The sequence below is a fragment of the Anomaloglossus baeobatrachus genome, chromosome 10 (genome assembly GCF_048569485.1).
Source record: "Anomaloglossus baeobatrachus isolate aAnoBae1 chromosome 10, aAnoBae1.hap1, whole genome shotgun sequence".
Taxonomy (NCBI): Eukaryota; Metazoa; Chordata; class Amphibia; order Anura; family Aromobatidae; genus Anomaloglossus; species Anomaloglossus baeobatrachus.
Genome location: NC_134362.1, coordinates 212,250,243 through 212,269,453, shown reverse-complemented (window position 1 = coordinate 212,269,453; position 19,211 = coordinate 212,250,243). Strand labels below are relative to the sequence as shown.

Below are 19,211 nucleotides of genomic sequence, written 5' to 3'. Positions count from 1 at the left end.
AGGGAGGGCTGTACTGGTAGCCCACTGAGGGAGGGCTGTACTGGTGCACTGAGGGAGGGCTGTACTGGTGCCACTGAGGGAGGGCTGTACTGGTGCCACTGAGGGAGGGCTGTACTGGTGCCACTGAGGGAGGGCTGTACTGGTGCCACTGAGGGAGGGGCTGTACTGGTGCCACTGAGGGAGGGCTGTACTGGTACCACTGGGGAAGGGCTGCACTGGTACCACTTGGGAGGGGGGGCTGCACTGGTACCACTTGGGGGGGGGGGCTGCACTGGTACCACTGTGGGGGGGGGGGCTGCACTGGTACCACTTGGAGGGGGGGGGCTGCACTGGTACCACTGGAGGGGGGGCTGCACTGGTACCACTGGAGGGGGGGGCTGCACTGGTACCACTGGAGGGGGGGGCTGCACTGGTACCACCTGGAGGGAGGGCTGCACTGGTACCACTGGAGGGAGGGCTGCACTGGTACCACTGGAGGGAGGGCTGCACTGGTACCACTGGAGGGAGGGCCCTGCACTGGTACCACTGGAGGGAGGGCTGCACTGGTACCACTGGAGGGGGGCTGCACTGGTACCACTGAGGGGGGGCTGCACTGGAACCACTGAGGGGGGGGGTGGGCTGCGCTGGTACCACTGGGGGGGGGCTGCACTGGTACCACTGGGGGGGGCTGCACTGGTACCACTGGGGGGGGGGGCTGCACTGGTACCACTGAGGGAGGGCTGTACTGGTACCACTGAGGGAGGGCTGTACTGGTACCACTGAGGGAGGGCTGTACTGGTACCACTGGGGGGGGGGGCTGCACTGGTACCACTGGGGGGGGGGGCTGCAACTGGTACCACTGGGGGGGGGGGCTGCACTGGTACCACTGGGGGGGGGGGCTGCACTGGTACCACTGGGGGGGGGGCCCGCACTGGTACCACTGGGGGGGGGGGCTGCACTGGTACCACGGGGGGGGCTGCACTGGTACCACTGGAGGGGCGAGGGACTGTGCTGGTGCTACTGGGGGGGGGGGGGGGCTGCGCTGTACCGCTGGTGCTGCTGGGGGGAGGGGCTGCGCTGGTACCACAGGGGGGGGCTGCTGCTGGTGACGCTGGGGGGGGCTGTGCTGGTACCGCTGGGGGGGGGGGGGGGGGGGCTGTGCTGGTATCACAGGGAGGGCTGCGCTGGTACCACAGGGGGGGCTGTGCCGCTACCAATGGGGGGCTGCTCTGGTAGTGCTGGGGGGGCTGCGCTGGTACCACAGGGGGACTGCCTCAGAGGCTCTTTCATTATGGAGGAATTTTTGGCAGCACCTCACTCATTGCGGGGTTCCTACAGCAACCGGGGATCAAGGGTGGACGGGCAGACATGGAGATTTTACTAATCGTGGTAAAACCACAGCAACAAGGAGAGGAGAAAGTAACTGCCGGCATCTTGTATTCTGTGGAGCCTGCAATAACCTGGGTAATATCACAACAGCTGTATACACAGCACTGCATGGGAATACAAACGGCAGCACTCCCATCACTGAGCGGAGGACACTGTTTATTACCAGCCCTGGCACACTGCATTTCAGCCCTGACCGTGAGGCGATTTCAAGTTTAAGATGCCCAGGTTATACCGGCTGTACATATATAATTACATACAGGAGATGCCCGGGTTATACCGGCTGTACATATATAATTATATACAGGAGATGCCCAGGTTATACCAGCTGTACATATATAATTATATACAGGAGATGCCCAGGTTATACCAGCTGTACATATATAATTATATACAGGAGATGCTCGGGTTATACCGGCTGTACATATATAATTATATACAGGAGATGCCCGGGTTATACCGACTGTACATTTATAATTATATACAGGAGATGCCCAGGTTATACCGGCTGTACATATATAATTATATACAGGAGATGCCCCAGGTTATTACCGGCTGTACATATATAATTATATACAGGAGATGCCCAGGTTATACCAGCTGTACATATATAATTATATACAGGAGATGCTCGGGTTATACCGGCTGTACAATATATAATTATATACAGGAGATGCCCAGGTTATACGGCTGTACATATATAATTATATACAGGAGATATCCAGGTTATACCGGCTGTACATATATAATTATATACAGGAGATGCCCAGGTTATACCAGCTGTACATATATAATTATATACAGGAGATGCCCAGGTTATACCGGCTGTACATATATAATTATATACAGGAGATGCCCAGGTTTATACCGGCTGTACATATATAATTATATACAGGAGATGCCCAGGTTATACCGGCTGTACATATATAATTATATACAGGAGATGCCCGGGTTATACCGGCTGTACATATATAATTATATACAGGAGATGCCCGGGTTATACCGGCTGTACATATATAATTATATACAGGAGATGTCCAGGTTATACCGGCTGTACATATATAATTATATACAGGAGATGCCCAGGATATACCGGCTGTACATATATAATTATATACAGGAGATGCCCAGGATATACCGGCTGTACATATATAATTATATACAGGAGATGCCCAGGTTATACCAGCTGTACATATATAATTATATACAGGAGATGCCCGGGTTATACCGGCTGTACATATATAATTATATACAGGAGATGCCCGGGTTATACCGGCTGTACATATATAATTATATACAGGAGATGCCCAGGTTATACCAGCTGTACATATATAATTATATACAGGAGGTGCCCAGGTTATACCGGCTGTACATATATAATTATATACAGGAGATGTCCAGGATATACCAGCTGTACATATATAATTATATACAGGAGATGCCCAGGTTATACCGGCTGTACATATATAATTATATACAGGAGATGCCCAGGTTATACCGGCTGTACATATATAATTATATACAGGAGATGCCCAGGTTATACCGGCTGTACATATATAATTATATACAGGAGATGTCCAGGTTATACCAGCTGTACATATATAATTATATACAGGAGGTGCCCAGGTTATACCAGCTGTACATATATAATTATATACAGGAGATGCCCGGGTTATACCGGCTGTACATATATAATTATATACAGGAGATGCCCGGGTTATACCGGCTGTACATGTATAATTATATACAGGAGATGTCCAGGTTATACCAGCTGTACATATATAATTATATACAGGAGATGCCCGGGTTATACCGGCTGTACATGTATAATTATATACAGGAGATGTCCAGGTTATACCGGCTGTACATATATAATTATATACAGGAGATGCCCAGGTTATACCGGCTGTACATATATAATTATATACAGGAGATGGCCCGGGTTATACCGGCTGTACATATATAATTATACACAGGAGATGCCCAGGTTATACCGGCTGTACATATATAATTATATACAGGAGATGCCCAGGTTATACCAGCTGTACATATATAATTATATACAGGAGATGCCCGGGTTTATACCGGCTGTACATATATAATTATATACAGGAGATGCCCGGGTTATACTGGCGGTACATATATAATTCGGTGGAGACTGGCCGCGGCTGGAATGACTCTGTCTTTTCTCTTGATAGGTAAATATCTGAATAGAAATGGAGGGGACAAAGCAAACCAGAGTGTCCCGACCGCACAAGATCAGCGAGTCTTCAAAGGTGAGCCCACATAGTGTAACTGCAGCCACCACTAGGGGGAGCCGAGTGTGCCCTGCGTACGTCCGGCCGGGACCACACGGTGCTTTGTGTCCAGTATTGGACCGCTCGCTGGGGAGGCGGGAAGCCGCGGGAAGAAGGATAAAGCCACAAGTGCTGCATGACCGCGGACTGTGCATTATGCATGCAGCCATCAACGGGTGTTGTTACTTTTTATAAGCCCCATCATTCTTGAGGACGTGTAAATGTGTCAGCGTCATATGGCCCCATTATATTGTGCACAGGTGACGGATGTCTCCATCACAGCCCGCACCAGCCGCAGACTCACTATACACCCCGGACACCGGAAAGTGCGTATAGCCCCAGCTATTCACCCACACACCCCTAAATACACACATCCCAGTGTGCTGAATGGGGCGAGCAGAGTTAACACTACCAGACGGTCATCCTCTGTCCTCCTCCAGACACCTGTCCTTTCCTCCTCCTCCTCCCCCAGACGCCTCTGCCCTCCCCCAGACGCCTCTGCCCCTCCCCCAGACGCCTCTGCCCTCCCCCAGACGCCTCTGCCCTCCCCCAGACGCCTCTGCCCTCCCCAGACGCCTCTGCCCTCCCCCAGACGCCTCTGTCCTCCCCAAGACGCCTCTGTCCTCCCCCAAGACGCCTCTGTCCTCCCCAAGACGCCTCTGTCCTCCCCAAGACGCCTCTGTCCTCCCCAAGACGCCTCTGCCCTCCCCCAAGACGCCTCTGCCCTCCCCAAGACGCCTCTGCCCTCCCCAAGACGCCTCTGTCCTCCCCCAGACGCCTCTGCCCTCCCCCAGACGCCTCTGCCCTCCCCAAGACGCCTCTGCCCTCCCCCAGACGCCTCTGCCCTCCCCCAGACGCCTCTGCCCTCCCCCAGACGCCTCTGCCCTCCCCCAGACGCCTCTGCCCTCCCCCAGACGCCTCTGCCCTCCCCCAGACGCCTCTGCTCTCCCCCAGACGCCTCTGCTCTCCCCCAGACGCCTCTGCTCTCCCCCAGACGCCTCTGCTCTCCCCCAGACGCCTCTGCTCCTCCCCCCAGACGCCTCTGCTCTCCCCCCAGACTGCCTCTGCTCTCCCCAGACGCCTCTGCTCTCCCCCAGACGCCTCTGCTCTCCCCCAGACGCCTCTGCTCTCCCCCAGACGCCTCTGCTCTCCCCCAGACGCCTCTGCTCTCCCCCAGACGCCTCTGCCCTCCCCCAGACGGCCTCTGCCCTCCCCCAGACGCCTCTGCCCTCCCCAGACGCCTCTGCCCTCCCCCAGACGCCTCTGCCCTCCCCCAGACGCCTCTGCCCTCCCCCAGACGCCTCTGCCCTCCCCCAGACGCCTCTGCCCTCCCCCAGACGCCTCTGCCCTCCCCCAGACGCCTCTGCCCTCCCCCAGACGCCTCTGCCCTCCCCCAGACGCCTCTGCCCTCCCCCAGACGCCTCTGTTCTTTTCCTCCACCTCCTCCTTCCTCCTCCTCCCTCCTCCTCCAGACTCCTCTGTCCTTTTCTCCTTCTCCTCCAGACTCCTCTGTCCTTTTCTCCTCCTCTGTCCTTTTCTCCCTCCTCTGTCCTTTTCTCCCTCTGTCCTTTTTCTCCCTCCTCTGTCCTTTTTCTCCTCCTCTGTCCTTTTTCTCCTCCTCTGTCCTTTTTCTCCTCCTCCTCTGTCCTTCTTTCCTCCTCCTCCTCTGTCCTTTTCCTCCTCCTCCTCTGTCCCTTTTCCTCCTCACTCTGTCCTTTTCTCCTCCTCCTCTGTCCTTTTCCTCCTCCTCCTCTGTCCTTTTCCTCCTCCTCCTCTGTCCTTTTCCTCCTCCTCCTCTGTCCTTTTCCTCCTCCTCCTCTGTCCTTTTCCTCCTCCTCCTCTGTCCTTTTCCTCCTCCTCCTCTGTCCTTTTCCTCCTCCTCCTCTGTCCTTTTCCTCCTCCTCCTCTGTCCTTTTCCTCCTCCTCCTCTGTCCTTTTCCTCCTCCTCCTCTGTCCTTTTCCTCCTCCTCCTCTGTCCTTTTCCTCCTCCTCCTCTGTCCTTTTCCTCCTCCTCCTCTGTCCTTTTCCTCCTCCTCCTCTGTCCTTTTCCTCCTCCTCCTCTGTCCTTTTCCTCCTCCTCCTCTGTCCTTTTCCTCCTCCTCCTCTGTCCTTTTCTCTCCCTCCTTTCCTCTTCTCCTCCAGACTCCTCTGTCCTTTTCCTCCTTCTCCTCCAGACTCCTCTGTCCTTTTTTCTCCTTCTCCTCCAGACTCCTCTGTCCTTTTTCCCTCCTTCTCCTCCAGACTCCTCTGTCCTTTTTCCTCCTTCTCCTCCAGACTCCTCTGTCCTTTTTCCTCCTCCTCTGTCCTTTTTCTCCTCCTCCTCCAGACTCCTCTGTCCTTTTTCCTCCTCACTCCTCCTCCTCCTCCAGGACTCCTCTGTCCTTTTTCTCCTCCTCCAGACTCCTCTGTCCTTTTTCTCCTCCTCCAGACTCCTCTGTCCTTTTTCTCCTTCTCCAGACTCCTCTGTCCTTTTTCTCCTTCTCCTCCAGACTCCTCTGTCCTTTTTCTCCTTCTCCTCCAGACTCCTCTGTCCTTTTCCTCCTCCTGCTGTCCTTTTCCTCCTCCTCCAGACTCCTCTGTCCTCTTTCAGATGCCTCTGACCCCCTCCAGACCAATGTCCCCCCTCATCCGGATACCTCTGGCAGCTGCTTATCTCCAGGGGGAAGAATAGTATTGGGCATGTTGAAAGTAAACCTGCCCTGTCCTTTCACTCAGCACCTGCTGTTGGTAGGTTTGATCCTCCCTTACACACGTTATTTGGGGCGTCCCAGTGAAAGCAGTGGGTTGTGTCATCATTTGTGATACACCGTACAGACCAAAAGTTTTGGACACACATCTCATTCTAAGAGTTTTCTTTATTTTCATGACTGAAAATTGTAGATTCACATTGAAGGCATCAAAACTATGAATTATCACATGTGGAATGAAATAACAACAAAGTGTGACCCAACTGACAATATGTCTTATATTCTAGGTTCTTCACAGTCGCCGCCTTTTGCTTTGATTCCTGCTTTGCACACTCTTGGCATTCTCTTGTCACCGGAAATAGTCCTCACTTCCCAGGTGCGCCCTGTCAGGGTTAATAAGTGGGATTTCTTGCCTTATAAATGGGGTTGGGCCCATCAGTTGTGTGGTGCAGACGTCTGGTGGACACAGCTGATTGTCCTACTGAATACACTGTTAGAATTTGTATTATGGCAAGAAAAAAGCAGCTGAGTAACGAAAAACGAGCAGCCATCATTACTTTAAGAAATGAAGGTCAGGCAGTCCGAAAAAATTGGGAAAACTTTGAAAGTGTCCCTAAGTTCAGTGGCAAAAACCATCAAACGCTACAAAGAAACTGGCTCACATGAGGACCACCCCAGGAAAGGAAGGACCAAGAGTCGCCTCTGCTGCGGAGGATAAGTTTATCCGAGTCACCAGCCTCAGAAATCGCAGGTTAACAGCAGCTCAGATTAGAGACCAGGTCAATGCCACACAGAGGTCTAGCAGCAGACACATCTCTAGAACAACTGTTAAGAGGAGGCTTTGTGCAGCAGCCTTCATGGTAAAATAGCTGCTAGGAAACCCCTGCTAAGGACCGGCAACAAGCAGAAGAGACCACAAGGAATGGACATTAGACCAGTGGAAATCTGTGCTTTGCTCTGATGAGTCCAAATGTGAGATCTTTGGATCCGACCAACCGTGTCTTTGTAGAAAAGGTGAACGGATGGACTCTACATGGGCTGGTTCCCACTATGAAGCATGGAGGAGGAGGAGGTGTGATGGGGGAGGGGGGGGGGCTTTGCTAGTGACACTGTTGGGGATTTATTCAGAATTGAAGGCATACAGAACCAGCATGGCTACCACAGCATCTTGCAGCGGCGTGCTATTCCATCCGGTTTGTGTTTAGTTGGACCATAATTTATTCTTCAACAGGACAATACCCCAAACACATCTCCAGGCTGTGTAAAGGGCTATGTGACTAAGAAGGAGCAGTGATGGGGGCTAACACCAGATGACCTGGCCTCCACAGTCACCAGACCTGAACCCAATCGAGACCAGACCTGAACCCAATCGAGATGGTTTGGGGTGAGCTGGACCGCCAGAGTGAAGGCAAAAGGGCCAACAAGTGCTCAGCATCTCTGGGAACTCCTTCAAGACTGTTGGAAGACCATGTCCGGTGACTGAAGCTCATCAAGAGAATGCCAAGAGTGTGCAAAGCAGTAATGAAAGCAAAAGGTGGCGACTGTGAAGACCCTAGAAATATAAGACATATTTTCAGTTGTGTCAACACTTTTTTAAGTCTTTCATTCCACATGTGATAATTCATAGTTTGATGCCTTCAAAGTGAATCTACAATTTTCAGAGTCATGAAAATAAAGAAAGCTCTTTGAATGAGGAGGTGTGTCCAAACTTTTGGTCTGTACTGTATGTGTCCACCCTATAGGTGTGTTCCCATCTCGGACACCTATGTTTGCAGGGGGATCTACCATTAGTCTTATAGACCTGGGTCTCATCCCTGGGACGTGTGTGCAGTGGGGCCTGGATGTGATGGCACCAAACATGACTGCGATGGTGTGGTGTCCCGGCAGTCAGGGTTCTCCTCTCTGGGACGTGTGTGCAGTGGGGCCTGGATGTGATGGCACCATACATGACTGCGATGGTGGTGGTCCCGGCAGTCAGGTTCTCATCTCTGGGACGTAGTGTGCAGTGGGGCCTGGATGTGATGGCACCATACATGACTGCGATGGTGGTGGTCCCGGCAGTCAGGTTCTCATCTCTGGGACGTGTGTGCAGTGGGGCATGGATGTGATGGCACCATACATGACTGCGATGGTGGTGGTCCCGGCAGTCAGGTTCTCCTCTCTGGGACGTGTGTGCAGTGGGGCCTGGATGTGATGGCACCATACATGTCTGCGATGGTGGTGGTCCCGGTAGTCAGGTTCTCCTCTCTGGGACGTGTGTGCAGTGGGGGCCTGGATGTGATGGGCACCATACATGACTGCGATGTTGGTGGTCCCGGCAGTCTGGTTCTCATCTCTGGGACGTGTGTGCAGTGGAGCCTGGATGTGATGGCACCATACATGACTGCGATGTTGGTGGTCCCGGCAGTCTGGTTCTCATCTCTGGGACGTGTGTGCAGTGGAGCCTGGATGTGATGGCACCATACATGACTGCGATGGTGGTGGTCCCGGCAGTCAGGGTTCTCCTCTCTGGGACGTGTGTGCAGTGGGGCCTGGATGTGATGGCACCATACATGACTGGCGATGGTGGTGGTCCCGGCAGTCAGGTTCTCATCTCTGGGACGTGTGTGCAGTGGAGCCTGGATGTGATGGCACCATACATGACTGCGATGGTGGTGGTCCCGGCAGTCAGGTTCTCATCTCTGGGACGTGTGTGCAGTGGGGGCCTGGATGTGATGGCACCATACATGACTGCGATGGTGGTGGTCCCGGCAGTCAGGTTCTCCTCTCTGGGACGTGTGTGCAGTGGGGCATGGATGTGATGGCACCATACATGACTGCGATGGTGGTGGTCCCGGCAGTCAGGTTCTCATCTCTGGGACGTGTGTGCAGTGGGGGCATGGATGTGATGGCACCATACATGACTGCGATGGTGGTGGTCCCGGCAGTCAGGTTCTCCTCTCTGGGACGTGTGTGCAGTGGGGCCTGGATGTGATGGCACCATACATGTCTGCGATGGTGGTGGTCCCGGTAGTCAGGTTCTCCTCTCTGGGACGTGTGTGCAGTGGGGCATGGATGTGATGGCACCATACATGACTGCGATGGTGGTGGTCCCGGCAGTCAGGTTCTCCTCTCTGGGACGTGTGTGCAGTGGGGCCTGGATGTGATGGCACCATACATGACTGCGATGGTGGTGGTCCCGGCAGTCAGGTTCTCCTCTCTGGGACGTGTGTGCAGTGGGGCCTGGATGTGATGGCACCATACATGACTGCGATGGTGGTGGTCCCGGCAGTCAGGTTCTCCTCTCTGGGACGTGTATGCAGTGGGGCATGGATGTGATGGCACCATACATGACTGCGATGGTGGTGGTCCCGGCAGTCAGGTTCTCCTCTCTGGGACGTGTGTGCAGTGGGGCCTGGATGTGATGGCACCATACATGACTGCGATGGTGGTGGTCCCGGCAGTCAGGTTCTCCTCTCTGGGACGTGTGTGCAGTGGGGCCTGGATGTGATGGCACCATACATGACTGCGATGGTGGTGGTCCCGGCAGTCAGGTTCTCCTCTCTGGGACGTGTGTGCAGTGGGGCCTGGGATGTGATGGGACCATACATGACTGCGATGGTGGTGGTCCCGGCAGTCAGGTTCTCATCTCTGGGACGTGTGTGCAGTGGGGCCTGGATGTGATGGCACCATACATGACTGCGATGGTGGTGGTCCGGCAGTCAGGTTCTCCTCTCTGGGACGTGTGTGCAGTGGGGCCTGGATGTGATGGCACCATACATGACTGCGATGGTGGGTGGTCCCGGCAGTCAGGGTTCTCATCTCTGGGACGTGTGTGCAGTGGGGCCTGGATGTGATGGCACCATACATGACTGCGATGGTGGTGGTCCCGGCAGTCAGGTTCTCATCTCTGGGACGTGTGTGCAGTGGGGCATGGATGTGATGGGACAATACATGACTGCGATGGTGGTGGGTCCCGGCAGTCATTGTTCTCATCTCTGGGACGTGTGTGCAGTGGGGCCTGGATGTGATGGCACCATACATGACTGCGATGGTGGTGGTCCCGGCAGTCAGGTTCTCCTCTTGGCAGTAACTCTTCTCCTTCTTCCACAGCTGTACCGATGGAGCGACCTGTCCTGCCTGGTCCTTCAGAGACTCAGCGAGCAGAGGCAGAAGGGGCATTTCTGCGATGTTGTGCTGGTGGCCGATGACCAGCGAGTGCCGGCTCACAGGAACTTCCTATCCGCCTGCAGCGACTACTTCAACTCGATGTTCACCATAGGAATGAAAGAGGCGCATCAGACGGAGGTGGAGCTGGTGGGCGCCTCCTTCGTTGGCCTGAAAGCCGTGGTGGATTTCCTGTACACCGGTGACCTGATGCTGGATGGAGGGAACATTGATTACGTCCTGGAGACCGCCCACCTTCTGCAGATCTGGAAAGTGGTGGACTTCTGCTGTGAGTACCTGGAGAATGAGGTGAATGAGGCGAATTATCTGTACCTGCAGGAGCTGGCCTCCATCTACTGCCTGGAGCGGCTGGGCTCCTACATTGACTCCTTCATCCTGCGCAGCTACAGCACCCTGAGCTTCTCCAGCGCCTTCCTGCAGGACATCCCTCTGCAGAAGCTCTGCCTGTACCTGATGAGCAGCCGGGTGCAGCATGGCGGCGAGCACGACCTCCTGCAGTCCGCGCTCCAGTGGGTGACGCACTGTCCGCAGCGCGAGGCTCAGGCCTATCAGGTTCTGCAGAACGTCCGCTTCCAGCTGATCTCAAAGAGCGAACTTCTGCATCGGGTGAAGCCCGCCGTGTGTTCCCTGCTCCCGAAAGAGTCCAACTGTGAGAGCCTGGTGGAGGAAGCCATCTACTACCACAGCAACGTGGCGGCACAGCCCCTGCTCCAGAACATCCGCAGCACTCTCCGTATGGGGTCGGAGCGCCTCCTGTTTGTGGGGGGAGAGGTTTCTGAACACTGTCTGGAGCTGAGTGCCGACGTCTACAGTTTGGACATTGAGAAGGAGCAGTGGATGTCGGAGACGCAGCTCCCGGCGCAGAGGAGCCACCACTGTGTCACCGCTCTGGGCAACTTCATCTACGTGGCCGGAGGAAGCTTCTCCCGGGACAATGGCGGGGACGCTGCATCCAACCTGCTCTACAGGTACGACCCCCGCTGGAGTCTGTGGATCCAGGTGAGACAGCCTTGTAAGAGACGAACCACATGATATAGCGGCCCCCCTGTCTGACACCCATAACACGTAGATATAGCAGCCCCTGTCTGACACCCATAACATGTAGATATAGCGGCCCCTGTCTGACACCCATAACATGTAGATATAGCAGCCCCTGTCTGACACCCATAACACGTAGATATAGCGGCCCCCCCTGTCTGACACCCATAACATGTAGATATAGCAGCCTCTGTCTGACACCCATAACACGTAGATATAGCAGCCCCTGTCTGACTCCCATAACACGTAGATATAGCAGCCCCTGTCTGACACCCATAACATGTAGATATAGCGGCCCCTGTCTGACACCCATAACATGTAGATATAGCAGCCCCTGTCTGACACCCATAACATGTAGATATAGCAGCCCCTGTCTGACACCCATAACATGTAGATATAGCAGCCCCTGTCTGACACCCATAACATGTAGATATAGCAGCCCCTGTCTGACACCCATAACATGTAGATATAGCAGCCCCTGTCTGACACCCATAACATGTAGATATAGCAGCCCCTGTCTGACACCCATAACATGTAGATATAGCGGCCCCTGTCTGACACCCATAACATGTAGATATAGCAGCCCCTGTCTGACACCCATAACATGTAGATATAGCAGCCCCTGTCTGACTCCCATAACACGTAGATATAGCAGCCCCTGTCTGACACCCATAACATGTAGATATAGCAGCCCCTGTCTGACACCCATAACACGTAGATATAGCAGCCCCTGTCTGACACCCATAACATGTAGATATAGCAGCCCCTGTCTGACTCCCATAACACGTAGATATAGCGGCCCCTGTCTGACACCCATAACATGTAGATATAGCGGCCCCTGTCTGACACCCATAACATGTAGATATAGCGGCCCCTGTCTGACACCCATAACATGTACATATAGCGGCCCCTGTCTGACTCCCATAACATGTAGATATAGCGGCCCCTGTCTGACACCCATAACATGTAGATATAGCGGCCCCTGTCTGACTCCCATAACATGTAGATATAGCGGCCCCTGTCTGACACCCATAACATGTAGATATAGCGGCCCCCTGTCTGACACCATAACATGTAGATATAGCAGCCCTTGTCTGACTCCCATAACATGTAGATATAGCGGCCCCTGTCTGACACCCATAACATGTAGATATAGCGGCCCCTGTCTGACACCCATAACATGTAGATATAGCAGCCCCTGTCTGACACCCATAACATGTAGATATAGCGGCCCCCCTGTCTGACACCCATAACATGTACATATAGCGGCCCCTGTCTGACACCCATAACATGTAGATATAGCGGCCCCCTGTCTGACACCCATAACATGTAGATATAGCGGCCCCTGTCTGACTCCCATAACACGTAGATATAGCGGCCCCTGTCTGACACCCATAACATGTAGATATAGCGGCCCCTGTCTGACACCCATAACATGTAGATATAGCGGCCCCTGTCTGACACCCATAACACGTAGATATAGCGGCCCCTGTCTGACTCCCATAACATGTAGATATAGCAGCCCCTGTCTGACACCCATAACACGTAGATATAGCGGCCCCTGTCTGACACCCATAACATGTAGATATAGCAGAGCCCCTGTCTGACACCCATAACATGTAGATATAGCGGCCCCTGTCTGACACCCATAACATGTAGATATAGCAGCCCCTGTCTGACACCCATAACATGTAGATATAGCGGCCCCTGTCTGACACCCATAACACGTAGATATAGCGGCCCCTGTCTGACTCCCATAACATGTAGATATAGCAGCCCCTGTCTGACACCCATAACATGTAGATATAGCGGCCCCCCTGTCTGACTCCCATAACATGTAGATATAGCGGCCCCTGTCTGACACCCATAACATGTAGATATAGCGGCCCCTGTCTGACTCCCATAACATGTAGATATAGCAGCCCCTGTCTGACACCCATAACATGTAGATATAGCGGCCCCTGTCTGACACCCATAACATGTAGATATAGCGGCCCCTGTCTGACACCCATAACATGTAGATATAGCGGCCCCTGTCTGACACCCATAACATGTAGATATAGCGGCCCCTGTCTGACTCCCATAACATGTAGATATAGCAGCCCCTGTCTGACTCCCATAACATGTAGATATAGCGGCCCCTGTCTGACACCCATAACATGTAGATATAGCGGCCCCCCTGTCTGACACCCATAACATGTAGATATAGCGGCCCCTGTCTGACTCCCATAACATGTAGATATAGCGGCCCCTGTCTGACACCCATAACATGTAGATATAGCAGCCCCTGTCTGACACCCATAACACGTATATATAGCGGCCTCTGTCTGACTCCCATAACACGTAGATATAGCAGCCCCTGTCTGACACCCATAACACGTAGATATAGCGGCCCCTGTCTGACTCCCATAACATGTAGATATAGCAGCCCCTGTCTGACACCCATAACATGTAGATATAGCGGCCCCTGTCTGACTCCCATAACATGTATATATAGCGGCCCCCCTGTCTGACACCCATAACATGTAGATATAGCGGCCCCTGTCTGACTCCCATAACATGTATATATAGCGGCCCCCCTGTCTGACACCCATAACATGTAGATATAGCGGCCCCTGTCTGACTCCCATAACATGTAGATATAGCGGCCCCTGTCTGACACCCATAACATGTAGATATAGCGGCCCCTGTCTGACACCCATAACATGTAGATATAGCAGCCCCTGTCTGACACCCATAACATGTAGATATAGCAGCCCCCCTGTCTGACACCCATAACATGTAGATATAGCGGCCCCTGTCTGACACCCATAACATGTAGATATAGCGGCCCCTGTCTGACACCCATAACATGTAGATATAGCGGCCCCTGTCTGACACCCATAACATGTAGATATAGCGGCCCCTGTCTGACACCCATAACATGTAGATATAGCGGCCCCTGTCTGACACCCATAACATGTAGATATAGCGGCCCCTGTCTGACACCCATAACATGTAGATATAGCGGCCCCTGTCTGACTCCCATAACATGTAGATATAGCGGCCCCCGTCTGACACCCATAACATGTAGATATAGCAGCCCCTGTCTGACACCCATAACATGTAGATATAGCGGCCCCTGTCTGACACCCATAACATGTAGATATAGCAGCCCCCCTGTCTGACACCCATAACATGTAGATATAGCGGCCCCTGTCTGACACCCATAACATGTAGATATAGCGGCCCCCGTCTGACACCCATAACATGTAGATATAGCAGCCCCCCTGTCTGACACCCATAACATGTAGATATAGCAGCCCCCCTGTCTGACACCCATAACATGTAGATATAGCAGCCCCTGTCTGACTCCCATAACATGTAGATATAGCAGCCCCTGTCTGACTCCCATAACATGTAGATATAGCAGCCCCCCTGTCTGACACCCATAACATGTAGATATAGCAGCCCCCCTGTCTGACACCCATAACATGTAGATATAGCAGCCCCTGTCTGACTCCCATAACATGTAGATATAGCGGCCCCTGTCTGACTCCCATAACATGTAGATATAGCAGCCCCCCTGTCTGACACCCATAACATGTAGATATAGCGGCCCCTGTCTGACACCCATAACATGTAGATATAGCGGCCCCCGTCTGACACCCATAACATGTAGATATAGCAGCCCCCCCTGTCTGACACCCATAACATGTAGATATAGCAGCCCCTGTCTGACTCCCATAACATGTAGATATAGCAGCCCCTGTCTGACTCCCATAACATGTAGATATAGCAGCCCCTGTCTGACACCCATAACATGTAGATATAGCGGCCCCTGTCTGACACCCATAACATGTAGATATAGCAGCCCCTGTCTGACTCCCATAACATGTATATATAGCGGCCCCCCCTGTCTGACTCCCATAACATGTAGATATAGCAGCCCCTGTCTGACACCCATAACACGTAGATATAGCGGCCCCCCCTGTCTGACACCCATAACATGTAGATATAGCAGCCCCTGTCTGACACCCATAACATGTAGATATAGCGGCCCCTGTCTGACTCCCATAACATGTAGATATAGCAGCCCCTGTCTGACACCCATAACACGTAGATATAGCAGCCCCTGTCTGACACCCATAACATGTAGATATAGCGGCCCCTGTCTGACACCCATAACATGTAGATATAGCGGCCCCTGTCTGACACCCATAACATGTAGATATAGCGGCCCCTGTCTGACACCCATAACATGTAGATATAGCAGCCCCCCTGTCTGACACCCATAACATGTAGATATAGCGGCCCCTGTCTGACTCCCATAACATGTAGATATAGCGGCCCCCGTCTGACACCCATAACATGTAGATATAGCGGCCCCTGTCTGACACCCATAACATGTAGATATAGCAGCCCCCCTGTCTGACACCCATAACATGTAGATATAGCGGCCCCTGTCTGACTCCCATAACATGTAGATATAGCGGCCCCTGTCTGACACCCATAACATGTAGATATAGCAGCCCCCCTGTCTGACACCCATAACATGTAGATATAGCGGCCCCTGTCTGACACCCATAACATGTAGATATAGCGGCCCCTGTCTGACACCCATAACATGTAGATATAGCAGCCCCCCTGTCTGACACCCATAACATGTATATATAGCGGCCCCTGTCTGACACCCATAACATGTAGATATAGCAGCCCCTGTCTGACACCCATAACATGTAGATATAGCAGCCCCTGTCTGACTCCCATAACATGTATATATAGCGGCCCCCCTGTCTGACACCCGTAGAGCGGTCGTAGTAACCGGGGCATTTCTTACAGGGGATTTCCAGACAGAAAGGACCAAATAGCTGGAATTTAACGTCCAAGTGCCAGCCCCTGGGGCCCCTGAAACTCTGCACTACGGGGCCCGGGCAGGAACAGCTCAGCACCTCCTGTGGGTGCCGCTTGGGCGTGGATATTTTAGGCCTTGTGGGTGCGCTGTCTTTTTTTCCGGGTTTTGCCGGGTGCAGATTTGGTTCCCATACTGTATGCATTCCCTTCCCCAGCAACGCGTGAGATTTCATGTTTGCTGTGCGCACGTTTCCGGTTTTTTGGCTGCATCTTTGTGGTGACCGCTGCAACATGTCAATTCTTTTTGTGTTTTTTCCCGTGTTTCGGAGGACTGGCAGATCAATCCCCTGTTGACTCAGGGTCGGCGGGGGATTGATCCCTGGTATCTGGCCACATGCCGGTCCCCATATAAAGTCTACGGGGACCAGAATCTGGCACTAAGCGGTAGGAGCAAGCGCTTCATACTCAGATGACCGGTGCGGCTGTCACACTGCTCCCATGGCCTCTCATTCTTCTTCCCGTGCGGCTCATTAGACTCATACATATTCACTGCTTCCCCCACTCACCGGCGTCTGTAATTGGCTGCAGTCAGACGAGCCCCCGCGTTGAGTGACAGCGTGTCTGAGGCGTCCAATCACAGACGCCAGTGGATAGGTCTATATCATACAGTAAAATAAATTAAAAAAAGAATTGGTGTAGGATCCCCCCATATTATGATACCAGCACAGATAAAGCCTGACAGCTGGGGGCTGGTATTCTCAGGCAGGGGATATCCATGGTTATTGGGAGCTCCCCAGCCTAAAAATATCAGCCAGCAGCCACCTGGAATTGCCGCATCCATTAGATGTGACAGTCCCGGCACTTTCCCCGACTCTTCCTGATTGCCCTGGTGTGGTGGCAATTGGGTAGTAAGGAATTAATGGCAGCCCACTGCTGCCACTAAGCACTAGCTTAGTGATGACAGCGTCTATGAGACACCCCCATCACTATTCTGTAAGTGAAAGTAAATAAACACAAGCACCAAAAAAATCCTTTATTTGAAATAAAAGACAAAAAGCCCCACCCTCTTTCACCCACTTTATTAACCCCTAAAACACCCCTCCAGGTCTTACGTAATCCACACATGGTCACACGACGCTTCCACCACTGCAACATTTGAAGTGCACAGCGTGCACCATAGAACATGACTGCCTGCTGTGAGCTCCATGCAGCGATTGCAGTGAGCCGTGCGATCAGCGGTGACGTCACTCAGGCTAGCTACAGCTGGAGTCCTCCACCTGTGACCGCAAATCACCTGAGCGACTGAAGGGAGCCGCAGGTGGAGGACTCGTTACTGATGATCGCGCGGCTCACTTCAGTCGCTGCGTGGCACTCACAGCGGGCAGTCATGTTCTATGGCAATTGCTGTGAGCTTCAGATGTAGCATTTTTTCCGCGGGGTGCGTTTTTTTGGGGGGCCAAAAAACGTACATCTTTGTGGTCACCACAAAGATGCAATGTGCACATAGCCTAATTAGTGTCCCACTATGAATGGCTGAGAAGGAAGCCTAATAGTTTGATACAATGTATCAGCCTGGAGTCCACACTGTTCGGCTTGGATACAATTCTTACAAACCCTCAGCTGTGAAAACCATCAGGTCTCTACAGCTCTTCAGCTTCACTGATTTCATAAATAGATCTTAAAAATGCAAAACTATATCTGAAAGTGTCCGGCCAGTCCCTTCCACAGCACTCAGCGGCCCTTTCACAGGTCCGCGCTCACTGAAAGTCACGTTTGCTGTTTGCAGGTGGCCTCCATGAATCAGCACCGCGTGGATTTTTATTTAGGTGCTGTGAGTGATAAACTGGTCGCAGTCGGTGGGAGGAATGAAAATGGCGCCCTGTCCTCGGTGGAAGTCTACTGCCCTCAGCTGGATTTCTGGAGCTACGTGTCTGAGCTGCCCAGGTGAGTCTGACCTTCACTTAATTTCTATGTGATGGCGGGTGACCCATGACATGCAGATGTGCACTATGGGTAGATTATCTACCGGAAGGTGTATGGGGAGGGCAATAAGCAGCGCGGGCTGCAGTATCCGGCAACAGAATATAGTACCCCGAGCAGAAGAGTCATCATATGTTCCCAACATGAGAGCTAGAAGTCTCCACACTCCCCCTGCACAAATAACAGCATTACCGTCATCGGCCCGACCCCCGGAATAACCAGACCAGAAGATTTCTGCTGCTCGCAGAAAGAAGTATCCCAACATCAAAACCCAAAAGTTGTGACTTCTCCTGACCGAGTGTATCCATAGCCATAGACATAAATCGTAATGACTGCGCGCTTCATTTCTTTGTGGTCTTCAAGATCTCTGCTTGCTTTTACTTTCAAAGTGTAACAGCTTTCTTCATGTAAGGCCACATTCACACTGAGCTTTATTCAACAGTCTTTGGAGCAGATACTAATCCAAAACTCTCCAAATCCTCCTCAAAACACTTCAGAACCCTTGAGCCTTGATGAGTTCTTATCTCACTGTGCGCATGAACTCCATTTGTGGCCAAAAGATTTGAGACTGACACAAATGTTGGTTTTCACAAAGTTTCCGGCTTCTGTTTTCAGCGTAAATTTAGATGAACTCCGGATTGTGATGAGGAGAGATCAGATCAATTGTAAATTCATTCATAAACCCCATTTCCACAGATTCTCAGCACTAGCACAAAGCGACCGGTCACATCATTGCAGTGCACTTCTCGCTCGCTCTGGAGAAAGTGGAAACCAGGACAAGACAGCTGATATTACTCTGTGGGGTGGATGAACTACAAGAGCAGACTGCTGGCGTCACAGGGCA

General features: G+C 52.5%; 1 protein-coding gene across 1 annotated transcript in view; it reads left to right on the top strand.

Annotated features, from left to right (window-relative positions):
- Positions 1-3,561: 3,561 nt before the first annotated feature.
- KLHL36 (kelch like family member 36) overlaps positions 3,562-19,211 on the top strand; it is a 31,838-nt gene continuing 16,188 nt past the window's right edge. The window contains exons 1-3 of the mRNA XM_075326259.1: positions 3,562-3,641; positions 10,442-11,515; positions 18,174-18,331. Coding sequence (XP_075182374.1) covers positions 3,582-3,641; positions 10,442-11,515; positions 18,174-18,331 — 1,292 coding nt within the window. The 5' untranslated portion in view covers positions 3,562-3,581. The remainder of the gene's footprint in view (positions 3,642-10,441; positions 11,516-18,173; positions 18,332-19,211) is intronic.